The following is a 21,379-nucleotide window of genomic DNA, read 5'->3' as shown; positions in this document are numbered from 1 at the left end:
GATTTTCCTACTCGTATAAAATAAAAACTGGAATTTGAGTGCATGAAGCTATATATATATATATATATATATATATATATATATATATATATATGTATGTATATATATAATAATAATAAAAGTGAAAAATATTGAAAAGACCACACCAAGAGCCCACCCTACTAGCAAAATTTCTTGCAACAACCTTGACAGATCTTGATATTATACTGACGGCGTCAATATTGACGTGTTTCATACTGCATAAAGCTTGCATAAAGATTAAAAAGCAATATTACAATAACAACACGTATGCAACATTGCATTCATCTTAAAATATCAATATTGATATTACCTTACAATAACAACATTGCATACATGTTGACGGCGTCAAGATGTATTGATTTCATGCTGTCGCCGTCAAGGTAATTAGTACACAATAGAACAGGTGGACCTTCGTTGATACTTGTGCATGCTCACAGTTCTTTCTACCCAGCGTCCCTAGCATTGCTGGCACATCTCCCTCCTTTATCCTACGATTCAGTCGGTTCAGAGGAGCTGCACGTGGCGTTGGCGTTGCGTTCTTTAGGCTTCGTTAAGTTGGTTGCTTAGTTGTTAGTGTGGAATAGTATTGTTTTAGGAATAACTTATGAATGAATGATAATTGCATTTGTTTATTAATATAGTACTAAACAAGTCATATCGCAGACAATGTGCGATCAATGTTAGAAATGGTCGAAAATAACTTTTTTCGTCCCTAGACTTTGAAACAAAGGACATGAAGCCCAGAATTTTGTATTATCACTTCAATCTCATGAGTAAGATTAATTTTTTTCAATGGTTATTTATGTTATTCTTTAAGATAAATTCATGCGTTTTGTCCATGGGATATTTTCAATGCTGACATCCATTTGGAAATGTAGTTTATTGTATTTATTTACTTATTTATTATTTTGCTTTCTTTACTCTTAAATGTGTTATAAAAACTTCCGCAATTATTCCTAACTAGGCATTTTATGTTTTTATAATACAATTAGAAGCATGAATTAAAAAATAAGTCAAGTATTACCCAAAACGAAGAAACTTTCATTTTTTAAATTAAATTGCGAGTACTATTAATACCTTTATATGAATTTCCGATCGGATGTCAGCTTTAAGGAAATATTCTTAGGCTAGAAAACTATTTTGAAGAATAACAGAAATAATTAAAGAATGAAATTTAATTCAATGAATGAATTTAAAGTGAAAATAATACAAATAAATAAATAGATAAAACACCTTGCAAACGTGCTGATTTCATACTGTCATGTCAATGTATCCTGACATTTTCCTGTCATATCAATACGTATGCAATATTACAAAAGCATACCTGCCAACATTCAAAGAAAAAAATCCAGTAGATTTTTTCAATGTAGCACAATATCGCTTTTTTCCATGTTATTGAGGGGAGAATAGGGATTTTTTTATTATCTCTTAAAGTGCAATCATATGCAAGTTCCTTGAGTCATATACACAGAGTTAAATTAATGAAAATATTAAATGGAAGAATAAAAGTTAAAGTAATACTTTTTGAATGAAAAGTTATTTAGGGAAAAAAAAGAATTTCAATTATCTGTAAAAATTTAATCATAGACAAGTTTTTTCAGGTCTTCAAGATTTAATTTACTTTTTTCGGCCCAAATTGCCTGATAATAGCGGTCGTTTTATGTACAAGAAGAAATGTTGTAATTAAGCAACATAGGCTTAGCGATGAGTGCGCGAAGCGAGATCGCAAACGTAAACAAGGACTGATGTTGCCAGATTCCAATGTGCTAAAGTTTGAAATTGAGTAGGAAACTTTCAAACCATGGAGTAAAAGCGCTAAAACGATGTAAAAATTTATTTTAAAGGGGTTTATTTTTTCATTTTCGAGAAAATCCCTAAATGGAGGGATTTTATTTAGAGATTAATAAAAACCGGGAGACCGGGAGAAATGTCAAAAATCCGGGAGTCTCCCGGAAAATCCAGTACAGTTGGCAGGTATGCAAAAGCAAGATCATCTTGCCTAGACCTTGATTTCATGCTGTCATGACAACATCTTGATATTATCCTGTCATATCAATACGTATGCAAGATTACAAAAGCAAGATCATCTTGCCTAGACCTTGATTTCATGCTGTCATGACAACATCTTGATATTATCCTGTCATATCAATACGTATGCAATATTACAAAAGCAGCGTACCTCGATATTTTCCTGATATTATGCTGCATACACCTTGTCAGTCAATATTGTGGCAGCCTGCTGACAGCATAAATGGAGTAACATAACAACATTGAGGCAGCATTAATGCAAGATGATTTTTCTTGCATGTCAACCTTTATGCAATACTGAGGCAAGATATTTTGCTTACTGGGCATAGATGCGCAACGCAGCAAAACTAATAAGTCAAGTAAATATAAAATTAAGCAAACAGAATTTCAAATATTAAACAAATTATAAATAATAAATGATGATAAAAAGGAAAATTGCAAACAGCTATTAAGTAGGAATAGATAAAGTATGAATTCAGAGCTCATCAGCCGTGGAAGATTCATTAATAACACTGGGTAACAAAAAAATATTTTTTTAAAATCGTCGAGGGTTTTCCAACTGAATTGGACTAATATTGATGCCCTGAGTCCGAAAATGACCATGGTTTTGTTCAATCAGGTCAGGATATTAGGATACAGATATTTTTAAAAGTCGATGTTTCGCCAAAAAACCAACTTCTGCGATTCATCAGCTGAGAAACCCCTGACGATTTTTTCGGTTTTTCTTAGGAAATAAAAGTCAACATATGCAAATTATTTCAGTTTTTATTTAATCTAAGAAATTTGATAAGCATATTATCATAATATTAGTATAAGAATGAGCGTAATGAGACACAAAAGTGTAGAGTTTACGGCATAAATCGGCGTTTCTTCGATTTCCGTTTGTGAGCAGCCGCTGGGTTGTCTCTCTTCAGCGACCAGCAGTAGTCCGCCATCATGACTGCGTCCCACCTCCCCTGGTACCTCTCCTCCATTTGGCGCATGTCTTGATGGAACCTTTCACCTTGCTCGTCACTCATCGCCCCAAGGTTTTCAGGAAACTTCTCCATATGTGAGAACAAGAAGTGCATCTTTATACTCATCAAACACCCCAGTTTCTGAAAGGCCTCTATCATGCTGCTGACGAGTGTGGCGTGGTTTGCTGCCTTCGTGTTCCCCAGGAAGTTGTTCACCACCTGCACAAACGATTTCCACGCAGCGCACTCTAGTGTGTTCATGGAGTTTTCAAACTCTGTGTCCTTTATCAGCTGCCGTATCTGTGGGCCATCGAAAATGCCGGCCTTCAGCTTCTCAATGGTCAGTCGAGGAAAGGCTTTGCACAGGTAGTTGAAGCATTTCCCATCCTTGTCCAGAGCGCGCGTGAACTGTTTCATTAACCCTAGCTTCGTATGTAGTGGTGGGATCAATATCTTCTCCCGGTCAACAAGAGGTTCATTTATGATGTTTCTCGCCCCAGGTACTAACTGCTCTCGTGCCGGCCATTCTTTCTTTACATAGTGGTGGGCTCTGTCTCGACTGTCCCACATACATATAAAGCATGGGTACTTCGTGAACCCGGACTGTTGACCAAGTAGAAAGTTCACCATCTTGAAGTCGACACAGATGATCCATTGGTGCTGCTCATATTGGATTTTGTCGAGCACGTACTTCACTGCTTCATATTTCTCTACAAGAGTTGTGGAGTGCGCAAGAGGGATTGAGGCGAACTGGTTCCCGTTGTTGAGGAGCACACACTTCAAAGAGCGCTTACAGCTGTCAATAAACAGTCGCCAATCTCTCGGATCGTATTGAGGAGCCCCGAGTTTAACAAGAAGACCCGCGACATCTCGGCAGTACACTAGGTCTTCCTCCTGGCAGAAGTAGCCCATGTAGTTCTCATGCCTTGTATGAAAGTAAGTGATACGCGCGTCCTCGCCAAGTAGATTTTTCTCTTTGAGTCTGGAGGCCAACAGCTCGGAGGAAGTCTTTGACAAGCTGAGATCCCGAACAAGATCATTAAGCTCACATTGTGAAAAGGGCTGCGGACCGTCGCGTGCTTCATACTCTTCTGCATATCCTCCCTCGTCTGTACTGGTAGTGGTGGCCTCGTCGTCGCTGTCAGGAAGCTCTGTGAACAATGGTACAGGAATTTCTTCGCAGTGAGCAACTGGACGGCGGGCAGATGGAAGGTCGGGGTACTGGAGCCTGTGCCGATTCTTCCGGTTGATACCAGTAGTATTGATAGCGCAGAAGTAACAATCCGATGCATGGTCAAACGGCTCCCTCCAAACCATCGGAATCCCAAACTTCAGTGAAGTTTTCGTGCCCTTCGCCCAACGCCGGAGGTATTCCACGCACGTCTTGCACACCTTGTGCGGTGCCCAGGACTTATCTTGGTCACCCAGCTTGACTTTAAAGTAAGCCTGGTAGGCGCTCTTCACAAAGCCTGTGATGTTCTTCCTGTCCACTGACAGCGTGTATTCTCCGCAGATGTAGCAGAAAACGTCAGGATTATTCATGCATGAACGTCGAGCAGAAGCCATATTAATAACCTGAAATAGTAATAGAAATATGTAGCCTACTTTCAGATAATAAATTTACGAATAAGTTAATTTTGTAATTACATAGATTGAACTCAAAACCCCTATTACTAGCATATTGAAACGTATATAGGCATATGGCTGTATCTCAAAAAGTTGACCTGATACAGCAAAATCAATGTGATGTTCTAACTCAGGACACCAAAATTAGTCTAAATCAACTGAGAAACCCCAGACGATTTTTTGGCTGTTACCCAGTGTAATGGTCAAAAGACCAAAATTTTAACTATGAACTAGAAGAGAATGTTTAAACTCCAGTACATGCAATATAGAGTAACAATGGGCAAAAGCACCACTTGCTAAGCTAAAAGCAATAAACTAGAGCTCAAACCTAAAACTAAAAGCAGGGGGTTTCGCCTCGACTAATTAGGAAAACAAGTTCCGATAATTAGCAATTTTCCTTTTTATCATCATTTATTATTTATAATTTGTTTAATATTTGAAATTCTGTTTGCTTAATTTTATATATATATATATATATATATATATATATATATATATATATATATTATACAAGTCAAATAACAAATTTTAAACATTTTATATGCAAATAATGATGAGAAAAAGGAAAATACAAACAGCAATTTTATAGAAAAAGTCAAGAAGTTGAATGCAGTGGAGGATTCAATAAATATTGTCGAAAGACCAAAACATTTAAAAACATTTAACTACAAACTACAAAGAGAGTGTTTAAGCCAGATTTTTAGGGAATCTGGTTAAAAACATTTGTTCAAGTATAGCCTTCAATGAACATTTCGCTTCTCTTGAAACCGTTAAACTGTGTAAATGTATGATACAACCATGACAAACCATTTGATTGGATTGCAGATGTGGATGTTTTTTTGGGACGTGGGAATCAGGTAACTTGCATGGTATTTGGATTGATTTCTTTGGGTACAGACTTGTTTCACTTAATTTGACTTTTATGTTAGTAACTTTTCTCCGCACACACCCCACCTCTTAGCTACTAGCCTTAGGTTTCACTGCCCGAGGGGTCCACGTGGGGCCCCCGCACGGCTGGGTGCAACGGTCAACAGTTGTCTACTTGCCACTGACAGGGAAGGTTCACGTGCTAGCCGGCAGCCCAGCTGGGAGTTTACCCCATTATGTGCGAACCTCACTCATTGTGAGATACGGCATAACTCACCGTACCTCTTTGATGGGCCATGGTTCCCTTTTTATGTTGATAACTTTTCTCCGCACGCACCCCACCACTTAGCTGTATTATGTTGATAACTGAACTGAATATCGTTATGCTGAATACTGGATTGGTTTCGGTTGCATCGGACCTTAAGGTAAGATAATTTAAGTTATTAGCAGGTTCTGTCTTGTGGGAGGCTAATTATTGGAACTCGTTTTTCCTAATTAGTCAAGGTGAAACCCCTTGCTTTTCATTTTAGGTTTATCTTCTTGTTTATTGTTTATAGTTTACATGGTGGTGCATACACTGGAGCTTAAACACTCTTTGTAGTTTGTAGTTAAATTTTTTTGGTCTTTTGACCATATTTTTTGAATTATCCATGTCTGATGAGCTCTGGATTCAACCTTTTGTCTTTTTCTATTAAATTGCTGCTTGTATTTTCCTTTTTTTCATCATTATTTGCATATAAAATGTTTAAAAGTTGTTATTTGGCTTGTATACTTTTATATTTACTTGGGTTTTTAGTTTTGCTGCGTTGCACATCTATGGGCTTTTGGTGTAGTCTTTTCAATATTTTTCATTTTTATTATAATTATATATACATATATTGGACCCCCAACCTGTTCCAAATAAATAGGGTGTTCCGTTTTAACCTGTAAGACCTCTATTTTTGCAACCGTTAGTCCTAGATCCATACTTCCAACTGCAAAAATTTTCAAAATCAGATGCAGCGCTAAGATATTGAAAGTTTGAATCAAAAATAAAAATGAGTCAAAAAATATGAAATTTAACTTTTTATACAGGCCCTAGGTCCCCTAACTAGTATTTACAGAAATAATCTTCATTGAAAACTATTACTGACACAAAAAACTTGACATTTGTGCGACCAAAACTCAAGGAGATATTCCATTTCAAAGTTTTAAGGGCCCATACAGAAGATGAGATTGGAACTTATCGCCCTTTCAGAAGAATGACAGGTCATCAAAGTAAGAAAAACAAGGTATTTATATTTTTCATTGCTTTTCAAAAATAAATGTAAATGTTATGCTGTGATACGCAAAAACTCACTACAAAACCTCGAACGATTTGAAAAACCACTCTAGCATACATATGATTTTAAACACTTTAACAGTTATATTTTCCCACAAAAAGGGTTATTAAGGGCAAATGAAAATTGGTGTAAGTCACAAAACCTTGCGTTTCATATCTCGGTGAGGTGAATATTGGTTGTACTAATTTCCAATTTTATGTGTTGGAATAATTTTTCAAAGGAGATTATTTCCCTCAACATAAGTTAGGGGACCTGGGGCCCATATAAAAAGTTAAATTTTGTATTTTTTGACTTATTTTTACTTCAAACTTTCAATGTCTTAACTCTGCATCTGATTTTGAACATTTTTGCAATTGAAACATCTAGGACTAATGGTTGCGAAAATAAAGGCATTGCACGTTAAAATGGGACACCCTGTATATTTCTGACAATTAAAGAAAATTTTACAACGCATGAGAAACTTATCTATTTTACGTAAAAACTCAAAAGAATCAATGGAAGTGTGCATGAAATGTCATATGTAGTTGGATATTTATATGAAGGAACTAAATACTTTTGTACTAAAAGTTTTTTTGCTTGGCACAGACATGTACTTATTTTCTTTTTCTTATATTGCAGTCATGTATTTGATGAAGTGAACACTAATTCCAGAGAAATTTATTTATTTGAAGTCTATGTATCAGGACTGCAATTTTCACGTCGTTCTATTCTTCCTCCACCTTTTCTTATAGTGGAAGATTTGATATATGGAACATATTATGTATGCATGAAAGCTTACATGAAAATCTACTCTAAGTGTTGCTGCTGTCTTCAGGGACGCAATGAAAAATGTAATCTGATTTATGAATATTTGTAATGGTATGATTACTAAGGGGTTGTCTGCAAATGATGTCATGCTCTGAGGGGGGAGGGGAAGTTGGTGAATTTATGAGTGAGTGATTAGGGGAAGAAGTGTGAAAATACATTTTTTTTACAGAAATGTTTGTGAAAAGTAGCATGAATTCTTGACAAAATGGGAGGGGATGTGGTGGTGAGTGACAAAGAGAGGGGGGAGGGGGCAAAAATGTTTTAAAGTGTGTTATCATTTATGGATAGCCCCTAAATTATGTTAATTTGCAAAGTTTTGGAATTAAAAGATTTATCAGGTTTGGTGTTAGAAATTTTCACTGTATCCAAAATTATCCCCAGTTTGAATAACAATGAGTTCACTGAAGTTTAAAAAAGTCTGCAATAATGCTAACTATAATCAACAAATGATGCTTAGTTGAAAAGACCAGCATTTAAAGATAAAAGCTCACATTCAATTTCACTAAATTTTTATACATTTAAAACTAAAAAAATAATATCATAGGAATAACTAAAAGAAGAACATACTGATTTGGAAAAACCTTTATAATCGCTTATGCATCCATATAAATAGAGAGAAAACTGGTCATGTCTAAAGTTCCCTCATAAAAATAACTCTGTTAAGTTTTAGGACATTTGCAGTTTTGAATATTTGTTTAATGCAAGTTCAGTGAAACCTGCAAACAGCAGTCACCAGTGAGCTCATGATTACTGGCCATTATTTAGAGGATCTAAAATATGTAAAAAAATAAAGATTTGAGTGGACAAAAAATGAACAATCAAAAATCTATTTAAATACACCTTTTTGATAGTGTACACGAATGTTTACCTGTTTAAATACATAGTATAAAAAATACTTGAGCTAATCTATACAATTAAAATTTGTGTGCATCTTTTTTTATGGACCCATCAGTCAGGAAAAGTCAATAACCATGCTAGAGGCAGATGTCATCTTACTGGAGTTGAAAATACCTTCAAACTGGTAGCTAACATTAATTTAGCACATCAGCAAGAGTCTGCAAGCAATGGTGCGGCTGAACTCATGAAACAAAGATAGAAGCTTAGGAGAGGACATCTGCCTCTAGCTGTAGTCATTGACTGTTCCAGACTGATGAGTCCTTAACAAGAACATACTGCAGTCTCTGGCATAACTGGGCAATCGGCATATGCTTGTAGTTCTGGTTTAGTCCTGACAAGAGGGTTACAACTTATTACCTAAAGCTTTTACTTTTTTTACAAGTTGAGCAATACTATTGCTTGCGGACTCTTGTTGATGTGCTAAATTAGTTTTAGCAACCAGTTTGAAGGTAATTTCAGCTTCAGTGAGAGGGTATTTGCTTCCAGGTTGGTTATCGACAACTTCAGATTGATGAGTCTATAACATGGACAAAACTGCAGTCTCTAGACATCATAACCAGGCTGTTGGTATATGCTTGGAAATAAAGTGCATTTTAATTTCTATCTATTCAATTATTTTCCAAAACAGCAGTCAAAATATTTTCTAAAATGTACTGAAATTGTTTTTTAGGTAAAATGCAGAGGAGACTGCAACGTGTTTATGTAGGAAATTTGCGATTATTTGAAAAAGAAGCACGGGCCAAGTACATAAAAAAAGCTGGTGCCCCTGATGAGCAAGCATTAGAGGCAGCAAAAATTGATCAAAGGCAAGTTTAATTACTCCTATTCAAGTTTTTGTGACTTTCAGTTATTTGCTTACAGGTTTATTGTATGAAGACGTGCAAGTAGTATATATCATTGCTTCAGAATAACCATAGGATAGCCTAATTCTTTCTGGGTTTAGATGTCTTACTGTTGCTTTTAGGCAATGATATACAGTTGTGCCTATTTACAGCCAAGGCATATATAAAAAATTTAGGGTTATAATGTAATAATTTCAATATTCAGCAGAAAATTTCACTAGAAGTAGTCATTTATAAGGAAGTAAAAATGTGTTTTACTAATATAAAAGTGTGGTCACATTCCCCAAAAGAATGAATGGCATGAAATCCTGAAAAAATTCAATAAAACCATATTTTTAATTGAAATTCTTGAAATACACATTATCTATACTCGCTTTTTGTTGAGACTTTGAATCCTGTGTACTGTTAACCACCCTCAGGAATATCACCCTAAGTGCATATTTCATCAGGTGTGAACACATTTAACAAAAATTCCAAGAAAGGAATAAAGTTAAAAAAATATCAATGCTTAAGAATTTTTGTTGAAAAGGGAAATATGTACTCGCAACTGTGTATGTGTGTGTGCACAGGAGATTGAAATTGCCGTGAACTAACAAGATTATATGCCTTTGACCGTTATAGAAGATTATTGTTCCCTGAGAATGATCTCTTAAAAGTGTCTCTCGCCCCTCCCCCTCTCCCCCATTCTTTTCCTTTCTGCAATGCATAGTTTCAAACAAAAAGTTAGGAAGTTGGCAAGATATTCTATTTAAGTTCGTGATTCATTAAGTGTAAAACTGTGTATAATACCAATGATGCAAATTCAAAATTATTGAAGATTGCGCTTTGCAGCTAAAGGAATGAAGCAACATCAATTAGTAAGGGCGATCAGGCAGTTTTTCAGCAGAAGCCTTTGCTTCAGTATCACACTACAATAATGAAACTTTTATGTCCAGCAAACGGTTGTCTTTCTGTTGTGTATCTAGCAACAAACAGTTCTCAAATACAGTAGTAAAAAATAAGCAAATTGAGCATAATTTTGGTCTAGAGAACTTTATGGTTGTATTTAAGCTGTATTAAATATGTTATAACAAAAACTAAGCATGTATTCATCCATCCTTGTAGTTTGTTCATTCTATGACACATATTTTCTACAACAAACAAATGCAATTCTGGTGCACTATAGGACTTTTATGTCTAAAAGATTAAATGTTTCAACCAACAGTCATTGTATAAACTTTTCATTTAATCTCTTGCAAAGTATAGTAACTTCACAGTCAGAAATAAAACATTATTTTTCTTTACAGGATAACATACCTGAGAGATCTGGTTAAGAAAGTTCATAACCTACAGTATAATTCAAACACAAAACGCAATCCAAAAGGAGTGAAAATCAAAGGAAAAGAATTTTCTCCAAACATAAAAGCTCAAAATGCATCAAATCCAGATATCAGGGAACATGAAGATGAAGACTGGTATACGCAACTTGATGTAGATGACTTTATTTTACAATGGTCTACAATTAAGAAGTGTGCATCTGAACAACAAATGGCAAAATCATGGGCAGAGGCAGACCAGCGATTAACACAAATTGAAAATCATCTAACTTACATAGTGAGTAAGTTGGAAAATATCGACCAAACAATTAATAAAACAAATGAAGGAGGAACATCAATTTAACTTTGTCAAACGAACTTATCATTCTTATTTATTAATTCATTATCATACATTATTTATCCCCATCTCCCAAACGTTGTCAAAATACTTGCCATGTATCAAATTAGTTTTACAAATTATGTACTTGCATATTTGATCATTTTACATCAAAGCCATTGAGCTAATTGAGAGAATTATTGGACACATTTGTATAAAATTCAATAAAAACTTTAACATGTACAAATAGTAATCCATTTTTATTTATAATATACATATATTTGGGTTGAAATACTAATTTAAGAAAAAACTTTAAATTATGACTAGCACATCAAAATATCAAACATCATTGATGTTGTGGCACCATAAAATGTTTACTCTCTGTTAATTTAAAAAAAAATTTGTAAAATTACTTGTTATTTATGTTTTATTTTTTCCTAGATAAGGAATTTTAAAAGTACATGCTGAATTTAATCAATATAAATTCTGAAATTTCAAGAAAGCTTTGCCAACCCAAGTCTTTAGCATTTTGCTAAAAAGTGCTTTGCTATACCTTTAAAATCTGGTATGTCAGTATTGTCACGTAGATAGTGTAAGGAGACCAAGTGAACACTCTAGGTAAAGCAAGAGACGTAGTTTATTAACAGAGCACCACAGCTACACTCGGCTGAGAACTACCTCAGACAGAGAAACAAGTCACTTATATACAGTGATCGAAGATTCCAGAATGCAAGATTTGCATATTTTAAATTTACATGTTTTGGAACATTCTAGAAACTACTAGAACAGGAAATAAAACAAATAAAGGTATTTACAAGAACGTACGATTAATTCTCTTTTCTAATCACCGACCCGCGGTCGGTTTCGAACCGAGGTCGTCGAGGTGGTAGTCCAAAGCCTACCCGATCACGCCACACCGGCTGGGAGAAGAATTGACTTTGTGGCATTGCTCCCTCCTCAGAACAACAGCGTCTCGCTGTTTCAGGATTCCTGGGATAAAGCTCTAGTCCTTGAGCGTGTTATGGGTCCTGAACGAGTATGTTGGGACAATGGCTGATGGGTGTCCTCTGGAATAGGTGTAGCGTCTTCCTCGGCGGATTCGTCAGAAAGAACATGATCGACCATTATTTGGTCTTTTGGGTCATAATAAGGCTTCATGCGAAGAACATGTACCACATCTTTCTGCTTACGTCGTCTGGAGCTGGGATCAAAGTTTTGTACCTCATAGGTGACGTCAGACAGTTGTCGTAGGATTTGATAGGGCCCGAAGTATCTTCTCAGGAGCTTCTCCGACAGGCCTATTTTCCTTACGGGTGTAAAAATCCAGACGAGATCTCCAGGCTGATAGTATACCATCCTGTGTCTGGCATCGTAACGCCTTCTGTCCTTTTCCTGAGCTTCCCTGGTCCGTAATCTCGCGAGCTGCCTCGACTCCTCCGCCCTTACTACGAGTCTAGTCGCGTAGTCGCCTTCTGTTTCCTCGGAGCAAAAAGGGAACATCGTGTCGAGGGTCGTTTCAGCCTCTCGTCCATGTAGCAAGTAAAACGGTGTAAATCTTGTAGTGTCCTGCTTAGCGGTGTTATATGCAAATGTGACAAAAGGTAATATTTCATCCCAGTTCCTATGCTCGACGTCGACGTACATCGATAACATGTCGGCTAAGGTCTTGTTGAAACGTTCCGTCAACCCGTTAGTCTGGGGATGGTAAGCCGTCGTCATTCGATGGGTTATGTCACACAGGTGGATGAGTTCTGAAAGTAGTTTAGATTGAAATACTTGTCCTCGATCTGTGATAATTACCCTTGGCGCTCCATGTTTCAAAATAATTTCCTCAAGTAGGAACTTGGCTACTTCTGGAGCTTCAGCAGTTGGTAGCGCTTTTGTGACTGCATAACGGGTCAAGTAGTCGGTGCAGACGATAATCCATTTATTGCCAAGAGATGATTTTGGAAACCGACCTAGCAAATCCATTCCAACTCTATGAAAGGGTGCTGGAGCAGGAGGTATAGGTACAAGATGACCTGGTGGCTGTTGCGGAACGGCTTTTCTTCGTTGACATTCCCGACAGTGCATAACATATCGGCAAACTGCACGAGACAGTCCTGGCCAATAAAATCGTCTCCTTATCCTGTCATAGGTCCTAGAGAATCCTAGATGTCCGGCGGTAGGAGTGTCATGAAAGTACTGGAGCACGTCTTTGCGCAGGTGCTTTGGAATGACTGGTAGCCACATTTTCTCGTCAGGATTGAAGTTCTTCTTACAAAGGACTCCATCGACTAACTCGTAATGACTTTTAATCGGCTCGGATCTCTCTTTGATTCTTATTATTTTGGCAAGCTCGGGATCCTTCATCTGCTGCGCCTGTATATCGGTGAATGAGCTAAGAGCATTCACTTCTTCCGGACTGCAAACCACTCCGTCTACCGGATAGCGGGAAAGGCTATCGGCGTCCTTATGCTTCTTTCCACTTCTATAAACTATAGAGACGTCATATTCTTGCAGTCGTAACGCCCATCTAGCAAGTCTACCTGACGGATCCTTGAGTCCAATCAACCAGCATAAGGAATGATGGTCAGTAACAATGGTGAACGGCTTTCCAAAAAGGTATGGACGAAACTTGTGCACTGCCCATACAGCAGCGAGGCATTCTCTCTCAGTGGTGGAATAATTCTTCTCTGCCTTCGTCAGCGTCCGTGAGGCGTAGGCAATGACTTTCTCTTGTCCACCTTGGACTTGAACGAGAACTGCGCCAATTCCATAGCCGCTGGCATCTGTATGTAGTGCTGTAGGAGCGTTCTCGTCGTAGAGCCCCAAGACAGGATCCGTGGTGAGGGCCTCCTTTAACTTCCGGAATGCTTTAGCCTGTTCGCTAGCCCAGCAGAATTTTGTGTCGCCTTTCAGCAGCATTTGAAGTGGTTGAGCTTGGTGACAGAAATCTTTGATAAAACGGCGGTAGTAAGAACATAATCCTAGAAAACTCCTAACGTCGTGGACATTCTTTGGTACAGGAAAACAGCTGACAGCTTGCAATTTATCTGGATCAGGGCGAACACTGTCCTCGGACACAAGATGGCCTAAAATTTTAATTTCTTGGGCGGCGAAGGTACACTTTTTGGCATTTAGAACAAGGCCAGCTCCCCGGATGCAATCAAGAACGGTACTTAATCTCGTGAGGTGTTCGTCAAAAGTTTTAGAAAACACTACGATGTCGTCTAAGTAGCAGAGGCACATCGTCCACTTTAGGTGACGTAGTAAGTTGTCCATCATTCTCTCGAAAGTGGCAGGTGCGTTGCATAAGCCGAACGGCATAACTTTGAATTCATATAGGCCTTCCGGAGTGATGAATGCCGTCTTCTCACGGTCGGCTTCATCTACCTCGATTTGCCAATATCCGGATCGGAGGTCCATGGATGAGAAAAATTTGGCGCCCTTCAAGCAGTCGAGAGTGTCGTCTATACGGGGTAGAGGATAAACGTCCTTCTTAGTGACTTTATTTAGACGGCGGTAATCTACGCAAAAGCGCCAACTTCCGTCTTTCTTCCTTACTAAGACAACTGGTGACGACCAAGGGCTCTCAGACGGTTGGATTATTCCTCTGTCTAACATCTTATCAACTTCTTCTTGGATTATGCGACGTTCTATGGGAGATACTCGGTATGCCCTTTGGCTCACAGGTCCATGATCGCCAGTGTCAATCCGATGTTTAACCGTCCCTCTCAGGGATTGCGATTCTCTCTCTTGATCGAAAACTTCGGAGAAGTTCTTAAGCACGTCTAAAAGCTTCTTTCTTTGCTGATCAGTAAGATTCGGTGCTAACATACTAAAGTCGTCGACATAAGTGTATCTACTTTTCGTTTGAACCCTGCTAGGTGCTTCTGTGGCGCTTATTGTGCTGATATAGTCCTTGTTTATGGCCTCCGCATGGCCCAAAGCCATACCCTTTGGTATGATTTGAGCTGCAGCTTGTCCATTGGCTATCCACAGTTCGCCTCGGCCGTCACGCAATGTGACGACTGTAGCAGGAAGTGCAAGTTCTTTTTCTAACAGCAGGACTCTATTTCCATCAACGATCATGTCAGTATTGTGATCTCCACTATCACTGTTAACGAGTATTTTAGCCATAGAACGTCCAGGTATTGTGTAATCGTCTATAGCATGTAGAGTCCACGTTTGACGCTCTGGAACTTCCAGTAGTGTGTCGTCGAGTGTCAGCTCATATTTTCCACAGTCTATTACGGCTTGTGTTGCTTCCAGGAAGTCCCATCCAAGAATGACGCTATGACTACAACTCGGCAATACCGTAAATTCAAAAGGCTGGATACGTCCGTTGATCTGTAAGCGCAGCACACATTTCCCGAGCGGCTGGACATAAGTTCCATCAGCGACTTTCAGAAAGACTTTATCCTTGGTCGGGAACATAGTTTTACGGAGATGATGCCGAAACTGGTCGGAAATAACGGAAGAAGATGCTCCGGAATCGACAAGAGCACGTACTGGATGATTGTCGACCATAACCTCAAGATGATTTCCGGACATCTTCGAAGCAGTCGGAGGATTTTCTTCGGCGGCGACCCCACCTCCTAGGGAAGTCGCAGGTCTTAGTTTTCCTCGTTGCGGCGGCTAGGAGAGACACTGGGACGGCGGTAAGGTGACGGCGTTCTGTAGCGGCGTGTCGGTGATCGTCCTCTAGTGGGGCTCGGCGAGACTGTTCTGGCGGCTGCTTGACTATAGTCGACGTGATCCCTCGTCTCGGCTCGGCTGTCCATGGCGTTTCCTCGGCTGGTCCGGTAAGCATCGAAAACAGCTCGTCGCTCGCGGCAGTACCGAACGACATGTCCGGGGCGACCACAGTGGAAGCAAACAGGTCTGTTGTCGGTAGTTCTCCACATGTCAGTCTTCCTGGGTCGAAGCTCGGCAACGGGTATTGGTCGTCTTCTGATGGGCAGTTGGGGTCGTTGTGGTGGTTTCTGCACCACCGTCCACGGGTCACATGAAGTTGAGATAGGTGCAAGGGCGTCCTGCACCTCTCCTCTGACTATTGCCTCGATTGATTGCAGCTGCGGAGCAACTTCTGTACTTGGTGCGAGCAGGCGCTGGACCTCTTCTCGCACTATCTGGCGAATAAGTGCAGCTAAGTCCGTCTCTTCGTCCATTGAAGCCATCGGGACGACGTTCGGCAGGCGATCGAATTTCACTCGAGCAACCCGCTTTTGTTTCATGTCCTCGATGTACTGACACCACTTAATAAAGTCCCCGGTGGTTTTCAGTTCTTTGGTTAGCAGTGCCTGATAGATGTCTTCTGCTACCCCCTTCATTAAGTGAGAAACCTTGTCGTCTTCTGACATGGCTGGGTTTATTTCTTGACAAAGTCCCAGAACACTTTGGATATAAGATGTCGTGCTTTCTCCAGGCCTTTGGGCTCTTTTCTTCAGTTCTTCTTCAGCTTTTTGCTTTGCATGCTTGCTGTCGCCGAAGATTTTTCCTAATTCGGCCTTAAACAGCTCCCAGGAAGTCAGTTTGTCTTCATTATTCTCGAACCATTGCCGAGCAGTACTGTCCATGAAGAAGTAAACGTTCGACAGGCAGAAAGGGTCATCCCATTTATTATGATGCGCAACCCTTTCATACTCCTTAAGCCACTTGTTTGGGTCTTGCCCAGGTTCTCCGCGAAAGACGGAAGGATTTCTGATCTGCTGCACAAGTGGAGTGGCTAGCACTGGCTTGGTCTCAGACGTATTAGTATCCGTGGACATGTCCTTGGTTTTCTTTACTCGACCAGGCGGTGTGAATAGTCCGTACTCAGGCGGAATTTCTCGTAAGCGATTACTCCTTCGGAGTCCCGTCGATTCCAGGATGCACAAGGATTACCCGGCGCTTCCACCAGAAATGTCACGTAGATAGTGTAAGGAGACCAAGTGAACACTCTAGGTAAAGCAAGAGACGTAGTTTATTAACAGAGCACCACAGCTACACTCGGCTGAGAACTACCTCAGACAGAGAAACAAGTCACTTATATACAGTGATCGAAGATTCCAGAATGCAAGATTTGCATATTTTAAATTTACATGTTTTGGAACATTCTAGAAACTACTAGAACAGGAAATAAAACAAATAAAGGTATTTACAAGAACGTACGATTAATTCTCTTTTCTAATCACCGACCCGCGGTCGGTTTCGAACCGAGGTCGTCGAGGTGGTAGTCCAAAGCCTACCCGATCACGCCACACCGGCTGGGAGAAGAATTGACTTTGTGGCAGTATTATATAAAATAAAAAATGTGTGAAAGAAAAAAATAAATATAAAAAAGTAAGGAAGGAAACAGCAATGACGGTGGATGTGTATTCTTCCCTCTTTTTTAGTGCTAAGGTTCTCTTAAAAATCTTTTGATTTTAATTATTTTTAATATTTTCATACAAATGCCACCTTACTTTTTAAGTTGAAGAATTCGTGACAGTTCAAAAGTTGGAAAGGAGGATTGACTTACTCACGGGTTGGTTCAAAAAAAAAATCACAGGGTGAAAATTGCCAATGTTCATGTTCTTTGAAGATAATTAGTAATTACATACACAGACTTAACTAATTCCTGAAGCACTGCATTCATTTGAAAACTTATAGCTATCTTTTAAACTTATCGAAATTTTGAAGATTGATAAATGTTCATAATGCTTAGTTAAATGAAATTCAATATTGTTTCCATAACATCAGCATTGTTGTATTTGGATTTCATGCTTATCAGGGAAAACACATCAGAATGTAGAACGAAAATCTTCCAAAGAAATGCAATTTGACTTATGCATGTTTTTTTCTCCACAAACCCACAAAATAAATTGAGGCAACATGAAAAAGAGTGACAGTAGTCACTATGTGTCAAAACCAATGGTGCTATGTTTGTTTAATTTTAAACACTTATTCAAAGTTGCTAGAATAACATTAAATTAAAAACTTTAGTTCTTATGAAAAGCAAACACTTGTTCACTAGGAGACCCATGTGAAGCATTCTCATTCTAAATTTACAGCCCTGCTAAAAAAAAAAAAAAAAAAAAAAAAAAAAAAATTAATGTACATGCAAAGAGCATCTTGTTGCATCAATTTCAACACCCTGAGAGTTATACACAAAATTCTTTCTTTAAAAAAGCTATAAAGGCAGACTGCACTGTGACTCAATTCCTGTATCCTTCGGTTGAAAGTCAGATGCTCCAAGGACAAAGCTATCCAGCAATAAACATTTTAACCAAACAAATCTACCCTTTTCTTAACTGTGATTTATTTAAAAACAGGCACAATGTCAATTGTTTATTTGTTTTTTGTCGAAAGCGGGATAAAAAATCTCTAAAATGATTCTTGATTTGTGAAGTTTGATGATGTATTAAGGGAAGTTATGGAATTACCTCGAAAAACAAATTTGAAAAATATTATATAGGTGAAAGAGGGGCCCACAAGAACATGGTATGTTTCACTAAGATGAAGCAAAAAATCTCGAAAAATTTTCAAGTAATGGCAGTACCAGTCCTACCTCTTGGCCAAACCTTTAGAGCAATGACCTATTTTATGTTTCTGTGGTGACAACTTCTTTGTTTTAGCAGGAGTTGTAATCTTATCACTGTCCCCTTCATGTGAAAACATACAATTTCAAACTAACTGATAAGCTAAACTTAATTATTGCAAACCATTATATGAACAATTTTTGTGTTCAACTAAGAATTCTTTATTTTTAGGAGTTAGTTCTAAGGTAGATGATGGAGCATTTGTGAACACAACATCTAGGGACAAATGTGAACAGCTCTCATGTGCTTCCCCTAATGTTAATATTAGTGTAGGATATTTAAAAGTGATAAAAAATATGTAAACATTTATAATAATTATTTTTCTATAATCAGTTTGTAAATGTATTGTTAATTATTATTGTTATTAAATATTTATTTATTTAATTTTATCATTTCTTGTTTTATAATGCTAATGAAGATAACATCATTTAAAATTTTCTGTAATAAAAGAAAAAAATATTGCTATTATTACTTGCCAGATTAATAAGGAAAGTTAACTTTTCTCATGCACAGATCTTTCACTACAAGCTTTAGTTCTCCTGTATTACAAATTTCTAAGAGGGTTCAGGATTCGTCTCTTCAGAAAAACAACAGCAAATATGGGAAACTGGATGGCAAAGCTAAAGAAAGATTGTTATGATTGTAAATTTTTAGTCCTTTTCATTACATCAAAAATCCTGAAATAATATTTTATAAAAGTAAACACAAATTAGACCTGTAACAATCAATAATCACTAGCCACCTAACAATTAAGTGGTACATTTCGCGAACATTAACAATAATAATAAATAAATAAAACTAGCTGACCCATGTGAAGCATTCCCGCTTGTTAGCAGTCATTCAAAAATCCTATTTTATTAATGGTAATTTTTGAAAAACAATAACAACGTGAATTGTTTATTTTTTGCTGATGGTGGTGAAAATCAAAATAAAATGCCCCCTTTTTTTGGAGTCTTATAAAGTATTAAGGAAAAACCCCTTCAAAGAAAAAACCCTCTGAAGAAACATTATTCATTCTGACTTTAAAGAAGCAGTACAACTGTGGTTCAGGATTGTGCAATGACTTTAGATTATATACATTCTAGGAAATTTGGATCAAAATTATTCCGAGAAAAAAAAGTCATTCAAAAACAACAAAACCCATAGTGAGGTAAAAATCTAGGATCTTTGCGTTTTTAGCATGAAAGTCTGACCAGCTGAGCTATAAGGCTTCACTTGTGGAGCATTAAACATTAAAGCAATGTGTATTAAAAAACAGCATTAATCCATTTTTTCTGAAAAACCACCACAATGAGATTTTTTTGTTCCATTTTTGCTGAAAGCAGGAAAAGTATTCAGTATTCAAGAAGTTATGGTGCTATCACAAAAAAATGCATTTGAGAAATAATATGACTAAATTAAATTTGAAAAAAAAAAGCCTTTCCATTTTTTTTAAATTTTTTAATTGGCAATTTATTTTTTCAGACCAAATCTCTTCTATTATTGTATACCTCATTTTCAAAGTGAAAACAGTGACATAAATGGTAGTTTTCATTTTATATCACAGATTGAAAAGAAAGAAAACCCCAACCCATGACATATAAAAAAAAAAAAAAAGAAAAAAAATGGCTACTAAACTTAAAAATACCTGCTGGTAACTGGCTGGTAACAGAAAATTGAATTTTCAGGCATAAAACAAACAAAGCAACATCAATACTTTTAGTTATAATCCTCAAATGGTAATGAAATTTTACATTGAGGGAGTATGAACCTTAAATGAAGGAAAAATGCTTTCTAAATAGGTGTAACACAGATGTAATAGACTTAGGTAGCCTAGACATAGCCTATGGCAGAGCTGCCAACTGCAGCTTTTAACTTCGACACTATGAAAACAAGTCCAAAAATTAATTTTCTTCTTTTTTTGTAACCTTAAAAAAATTCAATAACCAGATACTGTTCATATTATTAATAATTTAGATAATAATGCCTTTTTGCGAACTAATATTCCAAACTTTTGTTTAAAAATAAACAAAATGAATTTATCATACTACTGCTTCATTTGCCATTCTCTCTCTCTCGCTCAAAAAAAAAAAAAAAAAAAAAGCACACCAAACATTTTTAGCTTCGGTTGTCAGAACATTTTTAGATGAACGACAGGAATAAAAATGAACAGTTTTTAGAGTTTTAGTTCCCTCACCATGTGTAGATTTTCTTTTTTAAAAAAGAAAAGTAACGCAAACAACAATATCATATATAAAATATTTTTAAAAAAATCATACAAAATAAAAATTTGGCAGTTTAAGGGATTTGATCCTTCCACCTTGTCTAGACACATTTTGATCCTAGGTCACGTTTGCTTTTTGTTCATACGTTTTACCCTTTAACTTGTGAAAATAAACAATCTTCCACTTGACGCTATATGGAAAACAAGTTGTTTAAAAATTATCGTAAAACTTAGAAACAACCTAATACTAAAAATAGTTTTCAAAAAATCTCAATTATACCCCCTACTCCCCCCCGCCGTTAAATTTTTCAGTTTCATTTTGAAAATAGGGGGGGGGGGCTTACTTTTTGGATTTGACTAACATAACTTATTTATTGCGTCTGTTACATTTGTTAATAAATGCGTCTCTCCCCCTTCCCTCCACCCTCCACGCATAACTCTGCTACGAATTTAGACTTTCAAAAGTTGGCAGCTCTGGCCTTAGACATAGGTTCTAAGAAAAAGTTATATAATGACTGTTCCCTACTATAGATTTAATGATGTAATCTAAAATCTTTTAACATTCAACTGAAGTGAAGTTAAAAGTGAAAATTTCATCTCAAATAATAAATAACTATGTATTGTTCCAGTGAGC

At 37.3% G+C, this 21,379-nt stretch overlaps 1 protein-coding gene across 1 annotated transcript in view; it reads left to right on the top strand.

Moving 5' to 3' along the window:
* Nucleotides 1-11,144, top strand: part of LOC129218289 (transient receptor potential cation channel subfamily M member 1-like) — a 43,371-nt gene extending 32,227 nt beyond the window's left edge. Inside the window, exons 18-20 of the mRNA XM_054852524.1 lie at nt 7,439-7,650; nt 9,195-9,330; nt 10,653-11,144. Coding sequence (XP_054708499.1) covers nt 7,439-7,650; nt 9,195-9,330; nt 10,653-11,025 — 721 coding nt within the window. The 3' untranslated portion in view covers nt 11,026-11,144. The remainder of the gene's footprint in view (nt 1-7,438; nt 7,651-9,194; nt 9,331-10,652) is intronic.
* Nucleotides 11,145-21,379: the final 10,235 nt, after the last annotated feature.

This window comes from Uloborus diversus, chromosome 3 (assembly GCF_026930045.1).
Source record: "Uloborus diversus isolate 005 chromosome 3, Udiv.v.3.1, whole genome shotgun sequence".
In the NCBI taxonomy this organism is placed as follows: Eukaryota; Metazoa; Arthropoda; class Arachnida; order Araneae; family Uloboridae; genus Uloborus; species Uloborus diversus.
The sequence above is the reverse complement of the archived record's forward strand: the minus strand, read 5'-3'. Positions and strand labels throughout refer to the sequence as shown.